At 32.0% G+C, this 20,785-nt stretch overlaps 1 protein-coding gene across 3 annotated transcripts in view; it reads right to left on the reverse strand.

Annotated features, from left to right (window-relative positions):
* The window catches only part of NECTIN3 (nectin cell adhesion molecule 3), a 143,321-nt gene that overhangs the window by 63,776 nt on the left and 58,760 nt on the right, over positions 1 to 20,785 (reverse strand). For 2 of the 3 annotated variants that reach the window (XR_009502943.1, XM_059921187.1), the window contains exons 6-7: positions 3,708 to 3,846; positions 1,466 to 1,550 (exon numbers count right to left, since the gene is read on the reverse strand). Coding sequence is in view for 2 of the 3 variants with exons in the window: in XM_059921187.1 (XP_059777170.1) it covers positions 1,466 to 1,550; positions 3,708 to 3,846 (224 nt within the window). In the remaining variant the exon portion in view is untranslated. Of the gene's footprint in view, positions 1 to 1,465; positions 1,551 to 3,707; positions 3,847 to 14,209; positions 16,044 to 20,785 lie in introns of those variants that run through there. The other variant, XM_059921186.1, reaches the window with a different exon arrangement.

Consider the following 20,785-nt stretch of genomic DNA (forward strand, 5'->3'; position numbering starts at 1 on the left):
GATAAAAACTGCAGTTTGTACCACTGTCAAGTCATCCAAGAAAAATCTTCCTTTTGTGTTTATTTAGCAGCGCTTACATATATAGAGATTAAATTTTCTTAACTAAAACCCAGGACACATGATCTGAGCCAAATAATTTTTTTTCAATTCATAAGCTTTTGTAAATATTTAATTTGAAAATAGTAAATAACAAGTAAATAAACTGATTTTAAGGACAAGAATAAAATTACATGCAATTAGAGTTGTACTAAAAAATTACTAATAACATTCTTAAAAAATTCCCACACCTAAATCTAGAAATCCTCCAGTTAGTGACTAGCTTTGTGGAGGAAGAAAGACAGCTATCCATCTGCAGCAGTTAACAACACCTTTAGCTAAATATTTTGTTGACATTTCACACTACTTGTCAAGTTAATTTATTTGCCAAAAAAGATGTGAGGCTATATTCTTTATGTGAAAACAAGAGTTCTGTAAAGATGGCGCATCTTCATCCCTAAGACACCAAACTTGTGCAAGATGACAAAGGTGGTGCGCATTGTCAGTGAGTGCACATGCCACGGAATGCTCCTCCCTGCCCCATGCTCAGGCAGGAGACTGATTATATGGTCAACCTAGGAACGGAAGCTGAGAACATCTTAACAGAAATATTCCTTTGCCTTACTCAAGCTGAAGACACAGGACATAATTTAGGAGAAAAATATTATAGTGTCACAGGTAATAAAACCCCAATACAGGGTTAGAGCCCCAGGAGGCTGCATGGGTGATAGAGGAAAAAAGCAAAAACAAGACAATTAAAGTTAAGAATAAAAGCATTATGGCTTAAACTTTCCCAAGTAGAGCATATTAATCTAGATATAGAATCTAAGACAGAGCATTGAATCAATACTTTCACACGAATTAGTGTAAACTGATTCCAAAAGAAATTTTAAATTATCGTTAAGTGTAAAATGGGGCCCAATATTCATGCCCAGAATTTTAAATTGGAATATAAACCTTTTGTTGCTAAATAAAGGAATGCTAAAACTTAGATGCATATACTGAAAACCTTGCATATACTGAAAAATAAACAAAAATAAAATACATATGCCAAGGAGAAAAACCTCTCCATCATACATTATACGCTACCATTCAATTTTTCTACCTTTTATTTTATATAAAAATGCATATTTTACAATGGATCTGTACGTCAATAAAACTTTATTAACAATAAGTCTTCAGCCATAAGCTTTTAGTAAATATTTGTACTCCTAAGACAGTGTTGATTTGTCTTACCTATACTGGCCATAACTTCTTTTCTTACCAATCTGTAGACTAAATTTGATCCCCTGAATGTTTCAGAGAAATGATTATATATTATTATGTAATATTTAATGTATAATGACTAGATAATATTTTGAAACAAATAATATACGTTGCTTAATATTTTTTATTTCATTTTATTTTACGTGTACTCGGGAACACTTACCTGATATAGAAGGTCTTTCTGAGGCAAAGGGGGGGACTGTCCTTCATACACAGGAGGTGGTTTATGTGTGGGTGGAAGGTCGATCCTGCATTAAAAAGTTTAAAAAATGCGATTGCCACTTTTAGCAAAAAAACAAAAAAAAAGGTGGGTGGGGGAAACATTCAAGATTCGCTTAAGTTTTGAGAATATTTTCCTCATACTAATATTTGTATTAGCATACATGTTTAATTCAGTTCTTACATTTCCATTAATCAATCATAATTGGAACAAAAAAGTGAACTGGTTTTAAAGGTTCTAATGTTTAGGACTAATCTGAAATAAACAATTCTTTGAAAAATTAAAAAAAGAAGCAAATAGAAGTATTTTTTGAACATTATTATTAAGCAAGTAATCTAGTATATGATTAATTAAGTACTGCACATTTTTACATATGACTTATGCCTACCAACATTTTAAATATAGTCAAACATGTGTAATGGAAAACACTTTCCTCCAAATATCATAAAAGTGATTCAAAAGACTATATCTTAAAATGATAATGAAAAAAAAAGTTTATACTATATTTTGGAAATAGTTCCATAATTAGTTTTCAAAAGCCATGGTCATTCTTAGAATATTCATCATGTAAATTAAGATTTTCAATCTACAAACCATTATAAATCTTGGCACCTGAAATAAATAAAGAGACCATTACATCCTTGGGGAATGCATTTATCTTTGCCAAAATGACCTAATCTACTAAAAAAAAGTATTTTCATATATTTTTAAATTGTTGCATTACAACAAAAATAGAATTAAATATATCTTGTAGCTCTCTGCATTTTAGAAAATAAGTTTTCATATATTCTCCTACTTTTGAAGATCACAGATAACTAATTTTCAGTAATTGAGATCAGTAAATCAAATAAAAATTTTACCTATATTAAAACATAAAGAGGATGAAAGCTATAGAGGCCAAAGAAATTACAAATTCTCACTTCTCCATGTGGGCATGAAATAATATTTTAAATGAACAGAATTCAAACAATAAATAAAATGATTACATGGATGTAATTACTAGCCTACTAGTAAATTATGTTTTTGAAATTATAGAAAACCTTGAGATAATTTGGCAACTAAGATGAAGTTAACCACAAGCTAGATACTCTTGAAATATTAGAGGAATCCGGTCTTACAGGTATTAGACTAAAAGGGTATTTTATAGTCCTTTTATTTAAAGTAGTTATTTCCTTTAATGTAACAAAAATCACAGCAAATGTATAGCTCCAAGATGCCATAAGTTATTTAGGTGAGAAAACCAAGGTTCATGGAGGTGATGTGACTCGTTCATGATCATACCACTAATTTGATCGTAATAGAGCTAACACCCAGGTGTCCTTAATCCAAAAAGATCAGTGCTCTAACTGTGCCAGATTAGAGAGGCTGAGACATACACAAAGCATTTATGAAGACAGAAGAAATACATTCTTTCAGAGCCAGCCTCATGTCCTCATATAAAAACATTAATAACCACACAAGAAATAATGTCATTTGTATAGAACTTCACAGTTCATAAACATCATCTTATTCTACTCTTATCACAGCCATATGAGGTAAGCAGGAAAAGTATTATTCACATTTCACAGATGAAGCAACAAAAGCTGCTGATGGAATTAAGTGAACTGGGACTTCGGTCTTTTGATTATACAACAGAGTGCAATTTCTGTTTTATAATTCTATCTCATGATTAGGTCCAAAACATTGCTTTCTCTTTAAATAAAAGCACATTTTGTAATACACCAAAACCAAATTTCTTTAAGATAAAAGCTTTAAAACTCAATGTATTAAATAACTTTTGGCAGTTGAAAGTTAGTTATATCTATACATAAGACAGGCATAAACAATTTAAAGAAGTAATTTAAACATCTAAGATTTTTTATATCTGTCTTTCAACTACTTCATGGAAGACCTGCATTTTTATTCAGAAGGCAGGACAACATAGAGTCATTATGCTACCATTTGGAAAGATATGTAATATACTGTAGGTTAAAAAGGTGTCTAATATATTTGTCTCTAGCAGCCCCTTGCAACTGTTTATTTACCAAAATGTAGTTAGACTTTCTGACAAAACCAGTCATCTTACAAAGACCTAACAGTATCTTTACTTCCATCCCTCAGACACTTCTCATATGAGTAGCTGTAAAGATAAAGACTGCCACATACTGAATATTCACAGTTGAACACAAGCAAAAAATTTACCTACACTTTGTCAAGGTAGGATGGTCTCTTTTTTCGAGGAGTCAACAGCACAGTCACAAAGATGGCAATGATGAAAAGGGCAAGGACAGCTCCGATTACAGCTCCAGCTACAGCTATAGAAGAGGTCTGCTTAAGTGGAACCTCTGTAAAGTAACAAAAATTAGGTTTTTCAAACAATTTTAAGAGTTCTTGAGTTTGTGTCCTCTGATCTCTACAATGTGCAAGGACTGATTAAGTATGTTATCCAATCACAAGCTTAGAAGACCCCAAATTTGATTTGTTACTTTTTGTAGCATTATGCTAACACATTTATTCCTTGCAAGATGTCACTTTAGCACTCCAACTTTACTTTTTTAAAGTTATGAAAAGAATATCCCCAGTCAGGTATCAATGAGTGAATCTACTGTCAACGGGCAAAGAATGTCTGGATGAGAAAAGAAGATAGAGAAAAGGATGAAAACTAAGTTCTTACTCTAAAAGGTGATAAAAAAAACCAAAAAATTCAGTATTCCTTAATGGAGTTAGCCAACAATGTATTGAATAGATTTTTACCTTTCATTCTATTAAAAGAAATTCTATGAAAGAAACCAAAAACCTTCAAGAAAGGGAAAACAACACTAAAAAACAGAAAATATCCCAGACCTAATAGTCAAAAAGTGACATTGCAAAATCTAAGATTTTAAAATATAAGTATTATTAAAACAGTACTTGCTGCAGATAACTTCCCTTAATTCACACACATTTAATACAAATTACACTTTAAGATAGTGTCTATACTACAAAATTATGTAAATTCTTCCCTGTCTCCTGGCTATAGACACACTCTATCATTTCTGAATACCAATTTCTCTTTTCCAGTCTGCACCACAAAATTTTATAAGAAAGCATGTTAAAAACATATTTAGTAGTTAGCATTTCACACAATTCTAAAAAAAAGTCACCCTACTTTATGAACTCCCAATTAAAGGAATTTACTAAAATTATTTTCAAATATAAGTATTATGGATATGACAAAACCATCAATCCTTATGTGTAGGTATTATTTTGACAATTTCAGCCATATTAAATCCAATAACTGAATTTTGTGGAGCGACCCATCAGTTACAAAGAACCTTCAATATACACGATTTTATCTTTCTAACCAGTAAGAAAGATATTTAAGGTAACATTCTATAAATGAAGATACTGCTATTCTAAAGTTAAATATTCTGCCCAAGGTCTTTCAGTCAATGAATAGGAGAGAACACAGGGTGAAATAAAGCTAGGTTAGGGCAGGATAGAAACCTCCACCTGTAAGCCCTTTTTGGGAAAGAATGGTTTTTCGCAACATCTAACGTAGTCTCTCCTTTTGGGTCCCCTATTTGGAAATGCAGAGCTCTTAGTCTTCAATTAAATTGACATTCATATACACCCTTAAATAATTACAATTACTGTTGGAATCCATACATGACAAATTTAAATAGAATTAAGCCCTATCAGTTTTGAAATATGTTTCACCTACTTACCATCATGGTATTTCCAAATACATACATAGTGTATTTAGAAGCATTTCCCAACTGTTCATATTAAAATGTGATTCATGTGGTGTTTTCGATTGCTAAAAACAATGTTTTACTTTCTTGCCAATTATAAAAATTTCTTTAGCAAACTAATGATCTTGGGTTTGTTTATTAATGGTTCATTTTATTAGCCTCATTCTAGACTAAAAATCTTATACCAATGAGCGCCAAGGAACCCAATCTGATAATCTTTCAAATACTGAATAGAATCTAAAAATATACAATTATTTTAAACAATATAACCAGCTTCACTGTTCAGGATGTTACCCTCATTTGCTAATACATATCTGGTTTATCTTCGTGTTGTTGCTCACTTCTCTAATCACTACTAACTCCATTTGAATATGTGCTACATGAGAAAAAGATTTGAAAACCAAGCCAGTCAAGTATTACTCTGCTCTTATAAATGTAGAAAAAAGACGTGGGATGATGTAGGGCCAGTCTTCTCTTCTACACTATCACTTTTCCCACCATGTAAGTTATAGTTTTGTATTCGGTTTTTAACAACAGGCCAATTGAAACCTATTAAGATTACATGACCAAGGTTATTTGACCAAGGTCATACACCTTGTCAGTGGCAAAAATAAAAAATCCCAATGTGTCAAGTATGCTACCTATTCTACACTAGTTAAAGACTTCCCTTTAATGGAAAATTTTCTTTTGCTAAGGAATAAAGTGGTCCTATCACTTTTGCCCAAGCGTGGAGAATTTAAATTTGGGTGTTCTTATTTTGATGATAATGACAAAGTTAATACCATATTTATGTAATACTTCTGAAATTATTTTTCAGAAACTCAGGTTACTCTTTGAATATAATTAGCCCAAATTAAGATTCTCAATCTTAACACATCATTATATATATATATATATATATATCACTCAATCCCAACACATCATTATAAATTCTTCATCAAACCTCACACCTCCTACAAGAAAGCCTTTCATTTAATCTTAGCAATAATATTTAATTTGGTAGTGCTTTGTAAGTAATAAATCAAAATCAGACTTTTAATATCCTAATGTAATTCCCAACTCTGAATATATACTATTTTTAATATCCTGAAGTAATTCTCAAGTCTATATAGATACTATTCTTTAAACATTTAAATTACGGTCTACTTATCCAATTCTATCCCATTAGTCTTCTAATTTCTAGCTCTAGAATTCCATAACTGAGAGTTGACTGTATGTATACTGTAACTCTTCCATCTTAATTTGAGCATATTTATTTCACTTGGTTCCATTCATTCTTTATTCATCTCTAACATTTTTTGCACAACTCTTCTTAGTACTGGAACAGGCTAGTAAGTGCTGAAATGAGGAAGTGGAAGAAAAGTTAGGTAGAGTCCATTTACCAATTGGATATCCTACTCTACATAGGTAAACTGATTAAGTACATATATGACATATATATCATATTTCCTTTTCTGATTCTTCAACTTACTGAGAAAAGAAGAAATAATATATTTAAGAGTATTAAGATTTTAAAAGTATTAAAGGGTGATGAACACTAGTATGAAATGCAAAGGAAGAGCTCAAGTTTCTTGCATTCAAGTCAAAGAATTTTGACGAAAATTGAGAATTTAGCCCCAACACTGCCTCCCCACATCCCTGTCCTCATAATCTACATAGACTCTATATTCCAACAAAACCACTACAAGGAGAAAAAAAATTTAACTAAGCAAATGTATAAAAATTTGGCATTTTTAAACATTAAGCTAGTTTACTGAGTGACTGACATGAAGCAACATTACCTTGCCATCACCTAAGGAGATGTTCTACTAAATCTAATTGTATGCTTCCAAGCAGCAGAAAACAAAAAGACAAAAGCATTAAAATATTTAGTATTAAAGGATTGGTGCATGTCTCCCAAAAGAATATCTTTCTGTTATCACAGCTGCTTATTAACCCATATACATTGGAAACTCACCTCCAAAAACAGAAAAACAGCATTCCTCAATACAACCAAAGTATACTATCCATAATAAAAGACACCATGCATATGTCTTATGGAGAAAGCTATCAAAAATCAGTTACAAATCATACAAAAAATTTAATACAGATATGAGAAATAACTTTCATTATTTTTTGAAAAAATATACACAAATATTACAGATATTAAACTGAATTAAAGTTTATCTTTGTTATCACTCTGATACAAGTGAATAAAGCCTACGTAAAGGCTATTCAAATATGTGCTCACCTGATTCACATCTGAAACTGAGGCATTATAAAGTTTTTAAAAGTTAAGTACTGGGCTTCCCTGGTTGCGCAGTGGTTGAGAATCTGCCTGCCAATGCAGGGGACACGGGTTCCAGCCCTGGTCTAGGAAGATCCCACATGCCGTGGAGCAACTAAGCCCGTGCGCCACAACTACTGAGCCTGTGCGTCTCTGGAGCTTGTGCTCCACAACAAGAGAGGCCACGACAGTGAGAAGCCCGCGCACCGCGATGAAGAGTGGCCCCCGCTCGCCGCAACTAGAGAAAGCCCTCGCACAGAAACGAAGACCCAACACAGCCAAAAATAAATAAATAAATTAATTAATTAAAAAAAAAAAAGTTAAATACTATTCCATACACTAAAATACGTGTTTCTGGCAATTTGCTAAAACCATTTAAAATGGGTGAGTACAGAAATCCATAGTCCCTTTTTACACTTACATTAAAACACCAAATCCCAACAATTGAGATGTTAAGTTTCATCCCTCTTTTTCTTCATTTCCTCCACCAAAACTTCTGTGATGCCATGGATTGATTCACAGCTTAATGTAATACCCTACAAACTTATCTTCCCAACTTTCATTTGGGTTTAAATTCATATATTCCCATAATACATGTTACTGTATTACCAAATTTTCCCCATGTGTCCCACTGTTTTATTTTTCAATAGCTGTTTTAATGCTTATCTTTACAATATGACATCTAAGCCTTTATATCCATCCAAATATTTATCTCACTATTTTTTAATAAAAGTCCTCTATTTGGGTCAGGACAGTCTCCTCAGCTTCTCATCCAACAAATTACCAATAGTAACCGAACATGTGCCAGGCCTTGTGCTAGGAATGCAAGGATAAATTTTACACAGTTCCTGTCCTCACAATAGAGCAAAAGCCTCAAGGTAGGGTCAGAGAATCCATAAAAATATTTATTTTCCAATGAAGCATAGGAAGAAATCATCACTTTTCTAAAAAAAGAGAGGGAGAGGGCATTTAATAAAAATTACCATTGTACTAGTACGGATTGGCACTGGTAGCCCTAGTTGGTCCACTTGTCAGGTGGCACCCTGCCACACAGGGCACCCAAAATTTCCTATAGGAAGTGTGGAGTGGGACAGTTCCAGAATGAAAGTAAGTAAACAGTTACATCTTCACTTGGTTGTCCCTCTCAACATAGCATCCTGTGACAGACATATTGTGATGTATGGGAGCTCAGCTGAATGAACTAAAAACTTATCTAGATTTAACTAAAAGTCAAAAATGTAAAGGAGGCATGATATGCGTGCTCTGACAGGTGAACATCTGACTCATAAACCAAGTGAGGGTATCTGTTAATCCGTGTTATATACTAGTAGGCATTTAATCCAAGTAAATGCCATTCCTGCAAAGAACTGACAGAATGTAAGATAACATCAATAATGTAGGCACAAATAACAACAAAACCCCACAAAAATGGCAATGCAAATAACTTCTTCCTAATACATAAACTTTACCAGTTACATTATGAAATAAAACCATGGCAATCTAATCAGATGTGACAAATCAAACCCCCCCCAATCAAATACATTTAGAAACCAAATAAAACAAATTTATATTCACTCTTATTAACAACAAACCTCACACTAAACCCATACTGTGCTAAAATAGCTAATGTGAGTGGTGATTAGCATGATACTGAAAAACCAAACACCTTGAACATGAAGACTAGCTCTAAAAACAGTAGTTGGGATGAAAACTGTTAAGGTTCCCAACAATGAACTTCTTTCATTTGAATCTACTTGTTTTCAAGAGGTAGCTTAGCTTTCATACCTAAAAACAAGTGTTAACATATACTCAACATGGACTTAAAACTTTGAATCACTGAATCAAAAAGTATAAAACCAAGATTAAAAAAAAATGAAGCACATTCAATTGTATGGTTTTCTCAAAAATGTTTTAGCAAGAAAAAAAGTTAACTTTTAAAATGAAGCACAATTATATTGTTTACCCAAATATTACTGTTTTAGTGAAAATAATTAGTATTTTAAAATGTTATTTCAGCAGATTAAAAATTTGTCTTTTTTGAATATTTTATAATGCATATAGCAAAATTCTATGGTAGCACATATATAGTTTATAAACTTATACGTATTAGGAGTACATACTAATTTTTAACTGATGGGCACAGTCAAGAGTATTGAAGAGCACTGATCTAAAGAAGATAATAACTAGAATAAAATGTGAGGTTACAATAGAGGAGATATAAGTTGATAAAAAAGAATTATGAACAGCAATTATTAATTCTAAAGGGAAAAGTTTCATAAAACTATAATTTGAGCTGGACCTTGAATATGGACTGGTTTCCCAATATGGCAAAAGGAGGAAAGGGTATTTCAGGTAAAGGGAGCAGCATGAACATAATTATTAAGACATCAAAGCACATGGTACGGTAAAAAAACAGAGTTAATAGATCTAGAAATTATGTAGGTTCCCTGTTAGTAGATCTAGGCTTTGAGCATCAAATGCCTGCTAATATTGAAAGAAAACGAGGTAAAGACTATGTGCCTTCTGATAGAGGAACATACCACCACTGAAGTAACCTTGCCCCCCAAATTAAACCTTAATCTTATCAAGGCTCTAGATCTGTCAACTTACAGAAAATACAGAGGAGCAACTGGCACAATCCAAACTGGAAAACTGCAGGACAGATGAAGCTGTTTCTTCACCAAAAAAACTGCATGGGAAAAGTGCGGGAGTGGGGAACAGCACACAGAGAACACACAGATTAAAAGACATCTCAACCAACCAATGTATGGATCACATTTGGTTACTAGCTAAAACTGCAAAAATATATGATTAGAAATTTGAACACTCACTGGATACTTGATATTAAGGAATTATTCATTTTTGGTGTGGTAATGAATCTGTGGTTACTTTTTCTAAATGTTCCTTAACTTTTAGAGCTACATACTGATATATTTACAGATGAACTAATGGCAGGAGGGATTATATAGACAGAAATTTAAATAAAACAAGACTGACCATGAACTGACAATAACGGAAGCAGGTACATGAACATTCATTTCATTATTCTGTCTTACTATTGCATATTTTTTAATAATAACTTTTTTTTTAAACAGGAAGGTCAAAGCCTCTATGTCTTGTTTCCTCTAGCTTTTAGATCAAACTGTCCCTTCAAGACTAGGTTTTCCCTGAGATATTTCTCATAACTGAGACTGTGAAATTAGGTATCATGTCTATGTAGAAGTATTATGCATGAAAGGAAATAAGGCCTTGAATTATTTTCAAGTTTTGAGATTTATACTTTAAAGTTATTCTGCTAAACTCACTTTCACTAGGCTTCATCCATAGTGCCCAGCCAGAACAAACAGCAGCTATTAACTAAAAGGCAAGTGAAATAAAACATCACAAAAATCATATTTTATCCTTCAAAATTGAAATGAACATGATAAAATAACTATTATCAAGGTTCAAGAAAAGAAATGACCCCAAGGGTAGGTATATATAGCAAAAGCTTTTGTAAGCAATGTTTGGTTTCAAGCTCTTGATGGAAACCTATCACTACTCAACTCAAAGTAGACATGTACTTTAAAAAAGTGCAGCTTACTGGAATAGAAGAAAACAGAAATGCATAAACAGAAACAATTTTTTAAAAAAACACAGAAAAGTTGGTATACTCTGTACACTATTCCAAAGATTCTTTCATGCATGAATTTTTATTGGTATAACAAGAATGAAACCAAACTTAATCCAGTCAAATTGTACGTTATTTGAAAAAAACTGCTGCTTGCTCTAAAATAGTTTAAAGTTTAGGGGGAAAAATGTATCAAATTTTAATTTATTTTATCTTAAAATATTTTAGGTTTTATAACAGTGTTTATTTAATTTTTATTTTATTTTTTTGGCCGAGCCGCGTGGCGTGTGGGATCTTAGTTCCCCAATCAGGGATGGAACCTGCACCCCCTGCAGTGGAAGCGTGGAGTCTTAACCAACAGACCACCAGGGAAGTCCCTGTACCATAATTTTAAATGTCAGAAATGAGGAACAGGGAGAAGGTAACTACAAACAATAAGAAACAATGTCATTCCTACTCAAAGCAGCTCACAAGCAACAAGTTAAAAACACTAAATGCCAACTTAAAAAATATTTTATGAAATGCGTTAATTCCAAACTGAAAGCTAATATATAAAAATTTGACTTACGTCAAAGTCACAGCTAACATTTAAAATTTATTTTAACTGCTCGGACTAGAGAGAGAAGATAATTCATGACTGTGGAGAATGTATATACATACTGATGATATGTATATATGAGAGGAATTATATGATTAATTAAAAGTAAATTTTATAATGGTTAACATGCCAACTTAGATGCTTCCTCAAACTTTATTTAAGTGTATCCTTAACCTGATATAGTCTTGTTTGGAAAGAGAAATAAAATAGGTTTCTAATTCCACAAAACATCATTAATTAAAGGAAACTAGGTTACACACACACACTCTCTCTCTCTCCAGCAAAAATAATAATGCGGACAAAGAAGGTAATCCAGAGCCATAGGCTTGTAACAGAAATATGCCTCTTAAGAATTTTTTAAAAAAACTTTTATTTAAAGATTTATTGAATGGCTATTGGGGCTACCACCTGATAAGTAACTTGGTTAAAAAAAAAAAAAATCCTTGGTACAAATTAAAACTAAATATATCTCAATATATCAAAAATTTGAGAAAAGAGCTTTTTATGGATGATACATTAACAAGTAAATAGGAAAAACAATCCAATCTGTAAATCATTCCCCTGTTAGAATTAAAGAATCAATATGGGTACCATTTCTTCCTTTCTTACACTTTACATTGATTACTTCCACACATTAACAACTTCTTGTTCATACTTTGTTTCAGCAGTATTTACCAAAAGCAAAATCAAACTAAAATCAGATGTTTTTGCATCTAATATTGCTACATTTCTCTCAATTTCTGCACTTATACATTGTACTTCCTATAGCCCCTTATGCTAACATTCAGCCAGGTTACCATTATTACTTTCCTATATATGGCTATCAGAAGCAATACCTACTACTGAAAAACCCTAATGGTTTCTTTAATGTTAGACATCAAACAGAAACCTTTCAGGCACATGGTAAAATACTAAATCTTTCAACTATAAAGTACTTCTCAAATACCACTTTTAAAGTCAACCCCTAGCCTATTAAAGTTTCAACATATTTTAATAAAAATGCAAAAAAGGGAAAAACAAAGAGTTGAATTCATCTCCACTGTATCACTGAAGTACTTTAACCACTGTGAAAGAAAACTCTAAAGTGAACACAAAAATGAAAAACCAGTTCAAATATAAAGGTAATAAATATAAACACGGCCAAAATAAAGTAAAACTATTCTTCTACCTTTTCCAAGAAGAGAGCAGGAGTTCAATACATCAATTAGCTGTGCACATTACTGATATTCAAAAAGTAATTAAAAAAACTGTTTATTAATATGACTATGTTTACAAACAAGTCTCTATGTACAGTAAACATACATAAAGCTCTAATAAACAACAGTGCAATGCTTCAGAAAGTCTTAAGCACTAGTATCATATCATATTCTTAAAATTCTGAAGTCTTTTAGTAGCTTGCCAAATGATTTAGAAAGGATGCAGAATATATCAAATACTCACTTGCAGTGTTCCATGTCACTCTCTACTGCCAAAAACAAAACAAAACAAAAACCAACAAAAACTAAACAAAAAACCCTAACCACACAATGGCCACTATTTAAAAGAAAGTTCATGATCACTAAGTAGATATTTATATTTTAAAATACAGTTCTTGGAATTCATTGCTAATTTCCTTAAGATTAGACTCAAGTTGTGATTTGTACAATATTCTAAATGGGATTACCGTTCTCAGATTCATATGACACTTCAAACCACTATTCTAAAGAGCATATTTTGCTCAAAGAAGCCACAAATTTGCATCTTCCATGGAAAAAAGTTTTAGACTCATCTTTCTTATGGCCATATCATTGCTAACATTTAAATAAAAAAATAAAGTCACTTCGATCATAAGGTATTATCAAGAAAGTTTTTCTTCCGATGATTGGGACCAAAGAGTCTTAATATTGGTCAGTGGTTAGCCATATTTAAACCAAATATTTTTAACAAGACATCAGTGAACTTAACTGTATCCTTAACCAACACTTTACTGTTATACTAAGTGTTTGAGGGAGAGAAATAAAATAGATTTCAAACTTCCACAAAATACTGCTAGTTAAAATAAAGGAAACTAGGTTATAATCACTGAGAATAAAGCCTTCACTACTTGCAAAATTCTATGAACATGTTAGAACTTTGCCTTATAAAAACATTTTTTTAGATTTGATGAGGATTGGGAAGGTGAAAAAAGAGGACCTACTTTGCCATTTTATTAACAAAATAAGTTATTTAATTTATGATTCTCCTGCTAACTTCTATTTCAACTCCCTGGCAAAACACCTAAGGCAATTCTACACAATCCTTTTTTCAAATGAATCATCAACAGATAAAACATATTCTTTGGTCTTCAAAATAGTTGTCATCATTATAATTGTATAGGACTCCACTGTAGAAGCAATTTAATTACCTAACAAAGAAGATCCACTTTTGAAGATTTAGGTAAGATTTCTTTTTCAAAAGATACATGGTTTTTGGAAAGGATACACTTAATTATGTAAAAAACAAAAAACAAAACAAAAGGACCTCATGATGTTTCCAGTTTTAATTGGAAAAACAAAAATCTTGAAACACATACATACATTTAGGAGGAAAAGGGGGATGGTTTGTCAATATCCATCAGCAAGTGCTAGTGATTGGTTCTATAATTCAGATTTTTTCTTGTTAAATCTCAAATTTCCAAGTTTATTCTATTTTTTTCCTATATATGTATCCATTTGAACAACATCAAGAATAAATGACTAAAACAAGATGGTCTACAAAATTCTCTGCACAGATTCTTGGCTGAAATATTTGTCTCATTTCTAAAAATGGTACTCCAATGCTTGTTTTACCCATGGTTTTCCATATACTGAAATGCCCTCTCTGCACTCTATTAAACTATGTACCATCTTTTCATTATTATTCTTATATTTAGGACATAAATCATTAAAACAAAACTACCACTTCATGTACCAAAACCTATGTTCACATGACAATATAAGCATTGCCCTCCAGAGATGAAAAAATTATAGTAATTATCATGTTTAAAAGGCATGTTTTTATTACTCTTGTATGTATTTTGGACAAAAATATTGATCAGCTAATTATGCTCTTCCACACATCATGTTCACTGAGTTTACTACCACAGTTTTTAGTGCAACAAAATACCTTTGAAAAGCCACTCTACAGTAATTATGGCAAGGCTCATTAAAATGCAGAGGTAAAGATTCCATTTGTATAGAAACAGAGAAAATAATGTTTGAAAAGAAAAGGTGTTTCATCAGGCTGAATTTTTGGTATACTAAAAATATACAGAAACATTTCTTGAATTAGTTTTATAGTCAATTTTGATGTAGTATCATTTAGTGGTGATAAATTTTGAGAGGTATATGTTTAACAAACATTTTACTTGAGATTATAGTCTTAGGTAAACATTGAATACACAATGCCAAAAGGTAGTTTCCTTTTTTTTTTTTTTTTTTTAATTTTTGTACCAAAAAAGTCATTCATTTAATGTTGACATTTCTTCTTACCTGTGTGCCTCAGACCAATAAAGTACTCTGCATTAAAATTTAAATCTTGAGACAGTAGTACAGCATTGAAAAAAAAACTGTAAAGCAGCTCAGATACACTGAACCCAGATTTTACATTTCCATTTGTCAAATTAGAATATAAAAAGTAAGCTTGAAAATCAAGTTGAAAAGCTTATTATTCCTCAAGAAAAAGTATGAACAATCTGAAAATGATCAACTAGTATGAATGAAACATTGTACATAGTTAAGTCACATTTAGTGGCTGCTAAACATACCACTCCCTCCTGGAAATTACGGAACCATCTACATGTGAAACTAAGTCATCTTCATTTTCATCATACTGTTCATCGCTGACGAACTTCATTCCCATTTTTAGATCTTCATAATAATCCATTGGTCTTTCAAACCTACTGAGATTTTCTACATTGTTCCACTGCGTTTTTTCATGCTCTTCTAAATAGTCTTTCCGTATTAGATTGTTCACTGGATTTTTGTTTTCTTTTTTTACACTGTCTGGGTAAGAATCAAGCTCATCTTGTTGAAGAACATCTATCTGTGATTCTTTTTGCATATCTGATGGTGGAATGTAGTTCTTGGCAAAGTAGTCTCCACGAAACGTCCGTCTTCTCCTATAGCAGAATATTCCAGCCAAAACACTTACAAGTACTACGAAGAGAGCCCCACCCACTACACTAGCAATGATTGTGCCAATTGTGTCATCCTTAATTGTTGCCAAAGTTGACAATGGGAAGGGCAATTTTTTTGGTTCTGTTGCTAGATCCTCGAAGTCAGCAGTTGAGGGATGCCACTGAATTGTAGGCTGAAGGGTGGTAGTAGTAGGAGGATCTAATGGAAACGGTAAAGATAGACAAGACACAGAAAGGCAAAGAATGTCAATGCAGGCTGATTCAGCAGCAAGTTGAAAAGACAGCACAGTTAATGAAAATATATTCATAGTAACAATAGTTTTTCATTCTTAATTTAAGATTAGAAAGTAGTGATACTTCTATATGTAAAAAAAAATAACAAAACTGACTTAGTCAGTTACCAATTATGTAAAGGGAATGAAAAATTATGTATGGCGTAAATCCTAAATTATTCTATTCCAAGTTTAAGCGTGATATTGTATTCTAAGAAATACTTTTTCTTTTAAATTAAGACTATTATTTAAGTGTCCTATATACAGCTGGCTTAAGAATTATCATTACTAAAAAATTAAATCGAATCATTCAAATGTACATTTTCTTAGCCAGTAGCACAAGGAAATAACAGAATAATAAAATAAAAGAATGAAAAAATTAAAATATGTTTTCTTGATATCCATCTTTACCTAATATAGTTTATTTTTGTAAGAGCTAAACTTATCTTTAAAAGAATGAAAAACTATAGATTCTTGTTAAGTGGCCATAGTATAAGCTGTTGACTTAATAATTCTCTCAAAAATATTTTCCTTAAATAAAGAAAATTCTTTAATTTTTAGAAAGGACATATGTAGTATATACCATTATTTAGTGATTTAAAAAATAAAAAGCACATATTTAAACTATGTTAGCCAGATGGGCTATTATCAAATGAGACCAATAGACAAAGTAAAAACATGTTATAAACTATATAGTGTTATAAAAATGTCATCATCATGTCTATACTCCATGGGCAAGATATCTGAACACTTAGGAAATTGAGAAATTTCAACCATGTCTGCAAAATTCAATGTCACATTGCTTTAGGATGGAGTCTCAGAAAGAGCAGCTAATATTTTAGAGAGAACATTCTAATGATACTTAAATATTAGATGCAAATGATCCTGTGTATTGCCATTAGATTACAGAGTAAATAGCCATTAATATTAAAAAGCAACTAAACATAAATAGTAAAAATTAAAGATTGGTTAATTATCAATTAAGTGGTATTTGTAGGTCATGTTACACAAAATTCTAGAGTTTGAAGAAAGGATGACTTTAAAAATCTTGAATTTCTTCATTGATAAAAAATAAATGACCCAAATGGTAATCTCCTATAATTATTTTTTAAATGAGTGGTACTGACAGAGCTTTTAAAAAGTGATTGTTAGAAAAATACTAAATCTACATGGGGTAAGTTATTCTAAAATTACAAGCTAAAGAAAAATACTTACTGAAACAGGTTTCATCACGGAATGCCATATGTATAGAATGTAGTAAAACTTTAGCAAGTACAGTGTAAAATGTAACAAGTACATTATAAGTAATTTCCTATGAGTTTAAACCAATATAACAGGCAATCCAGTCAAGTACCTTGAAGTGAATTAGTTACCATATTATATGTAAGTAAATAAATCAAAGAAGAATTTTAATTTGTGAGAACAAATTCACTAGCTGCACAAATTCAATCTTAAAAAAAAAATTGTGAAATTGCAGGATCATTTCTACTATAAAAGTAGTAAAATCTCATATAATCCAACTTCACAGAACTAGGATATTAAAGAAACAGACTAAAAATTAATCATTTATAAGACAACTCATGTATTTTCTGAGGAGGAGGATTAATGGAAGTTTTACATATTAAATGTCATCTTTACAATGATTCCCAAAGGAAAAAGTGTTATAATAAACAGGCATCAGCATGTTTAAACAAAAGCACAAATCACCTAATTAATGATTTAAAATTCACACATTTTTGTGCACATAAAATTTTTAAAGTTTTTGATAGCTCTTAATGAAATGGTATTTTTCTCAGAATAGTACATGTACACCTGAGCTCTCACCAAATATGATACATAACTGTACATTTTTACGAAGTATTCTTAAAAAGAAAAAATCACTGACATTTACTTCTACTTGTAATGTTCTTTATGTGAACACAAATGGACATCTACTGTGTATTTAACTGAGATTTAACAAAATACAACTTTCAGAAAATCTAACAACAAAAAAAGAGTAACACAAAAAAGTCTATTTAAAAATCTTATTTTGTCAGCAGTTCTAGAAATTTTCAAACTTACCAGCCCCTCCTCAACTAGTGTAAAAAAAACAGCATAGGGCTTCCCTGGTGGCGCAGTGGTTAAGAATCCCCCTGCCAATGCAGGGGACACGGGTTTAAGCCCTGGTCCGGGAAGATCCCACATGCCGCGGAGCAACTAAGCCCGTGCGCCACAACTACTGAGCCTGCACTCTAGAGTCCACGAGCCACCACTACTGAGCCCGCGTGCTGCAACTACTGAAGCCCATGCACCTAGAGCCCGTGCTCCGCAACAAGAGATGCCACTGTAGTGAGAAGCCCGCGCACCGCAACGAAGAGTAGCCCTCACTCGCCTCAACTAGAGAAAGCCTGCGCACAGCAATGAAGGCCCAACGCAGGCAAAAATAAAATAAATAAATTTTAAAAAATAGCATAGCCTCACTATTAATAAGAGGGACTACTGTTAAACGTTATATTTTGTATATTAAGCAATGGACATATCACGATTCACATGAGACATTTATTCATGTTTTCCAATTCTTGCTCTGCTCCAAGATAATTACAGTGAGAGTCATTCTTTGTGTAAGGAGGCAGGAGGACAATTTTGTAATCACTAATAGCTACTTATTTATCATGATTTACAAATCCTTCCCATAAATAAATAAGCATTCCTTATTTATTCAGTTTTTTTTATATTCTTTGCTAAATGTGATAAATAAATATATAACAAATGTAATAAACTAGTAGATTCTGAGTTCTCCACACACAGCTTCTTAAGTTTCTTTTTCAAATTAACGAGTTCTGCCAAATAGGAAAATGAACAGTCCAGTAAAACCTCTGTAGCTATAAAGTATATTTTAGCCTAATAATTACTGTGTTAAAAAAACTGAATGAATTGGTTCCCTTTTCTTTTAGACTATATAAATTGTTTAAATAAACAAAATCTATAAATGTTAAAGTTGAAGGATTGCTAAATTAAGTGTGTCTGATATGTCTGGATTGAAATTCATTCAAATGATATGATTTGAAATTCAAGATTTGCATAGGAATATGCTTTGATTTTTAGGCATGAGGAACTTAAGTGATATATGAAAATTTGCTTCTCTAGTCTCAGAGATGTAAGAGGTATTAGGGAAAAAACACACACACCAAAAGTAACTAGAAAAACACAATTTCAAGCAGTCGGTTAGTCCTGGACAAAGAGCCACTGTATCACCATGAGTAATAACTGAAGTTGAATATTGCAATCTTGAATATTGTACCTCTTGCACAATAACTTATGCCAATGTGGGAAAATGTATAACAAAATTTCAAATAATTTCCCTCAGAGTTGCTAATTCTATTCTGTTGTGGGTAGAACTTTTTAAGCCTCCAGTCATAGCATACGTTCCTTTGACAAATATTTTAAAATATCATTTATGAAATTTTAAAATATAAATTTTATTATTGAGATTAAAATGTTTTCCTAGAAGAAAACGGGTACATATAACTCACAATGAAAAAGATTAACTTTCTGATCATTTACTGTATAAGTTATGGCCTTTTATTGTGATAAAAGCCTACTAGTAGGCTTTAATAGTCAGTTGGGGAAAGCAATTTGTATCTAGGATACATGATATACACTAAGAAGCTCGTAGAGGAGCTAACTAAACTCAGTACAGTATACTGTATTAAAGACTCTGGACAGAAAATTAAAGTCTAATTCTTGATGATTACTTAAAGAAAACCATCTCATATAATGCTATCTTTTTCTGAAGTACTCAGTGGTAATTAACTGTGATTTTTCATATTTACTCAAAATTTTGCTTCCACTCTTATAAGACTTAGTAGAGGTTGATTTTAAAATATGTAAAGTTTATCATCAGTGGTATATTAGTACCTTTGTCAAAAATAAATAAATAAATTTACATAAATGCAGACTCTGAATTTTTTATTCTTTCCTGATTATTTTCTTCTCAAATGTATTCATGCATGCAACAAAAGTTTACTGAACACTTACTATGTGCTAAAGATTGCTGCAGAGGGTGAGAATATAGTATTGATTAAAGCACACAAAACTCCTGCCCTCTTAGGACATATGTTCTAGTGGGGGTAAAAACAGGCAAGCATATAAATAAAATATGTAGTATGTCACATGGTAATATGTACCGTAGAGAAAAAATAAGGCAGAGAAGAATGACAGACAGTAGTAAAGGGGTGAGAAGAGAGAGGTTTCAATTTTAAATATGGCTGTGAAGGTGATATTTGAACAAATATCTCTTTCCCTGAAGGGAAAGAGGTATGAGGATATCTGAAGAACATTCTAGGCAGTGGAAACAGAAAGTGCAATGACTCTGAGGCAGGAATGTGCCTGTTCTGTTCAAAGAACAGCCAAGTGGCCAGGGTGGCTGAAGCCAGGTGTACAAGGGATATAACAAGAGGTGAGCTCAGAGAGATAATCTAGGGCCATAACATGTACAGAGCTTATAAATCACTGTAAAGATTTGGTTTTCATTGTGGGCAAAATGGGAAGTCCATGGAAGGTTTGGAGGAGAGGACTGACATGATCCAACATGCCCTTTAAAAGGATTATTCTGCCTGCTCATCTGATGACAGATTGAAAAGTAGGAAAATTAAATGGCTGTTCTATAGTGAAGTAAAGGTTGCCTGAT

Source organism: Balaenoptera ricei, chromosome 4 (genome assembly GCF_028023285.1).
Source record: "Balaenoptera ricei isolate mBalRic1 chromosome 4, mBalRic1.hap2, whole genome shotgun sequence".
Classification (NCBI taxonomy): domain Eukaryota; kingdom Metazoa; phylum Chordata; class Mammalia; order Artiodactyla; family Balaenopteridae; genus Balaenoptera; species Balaenoptera ricei.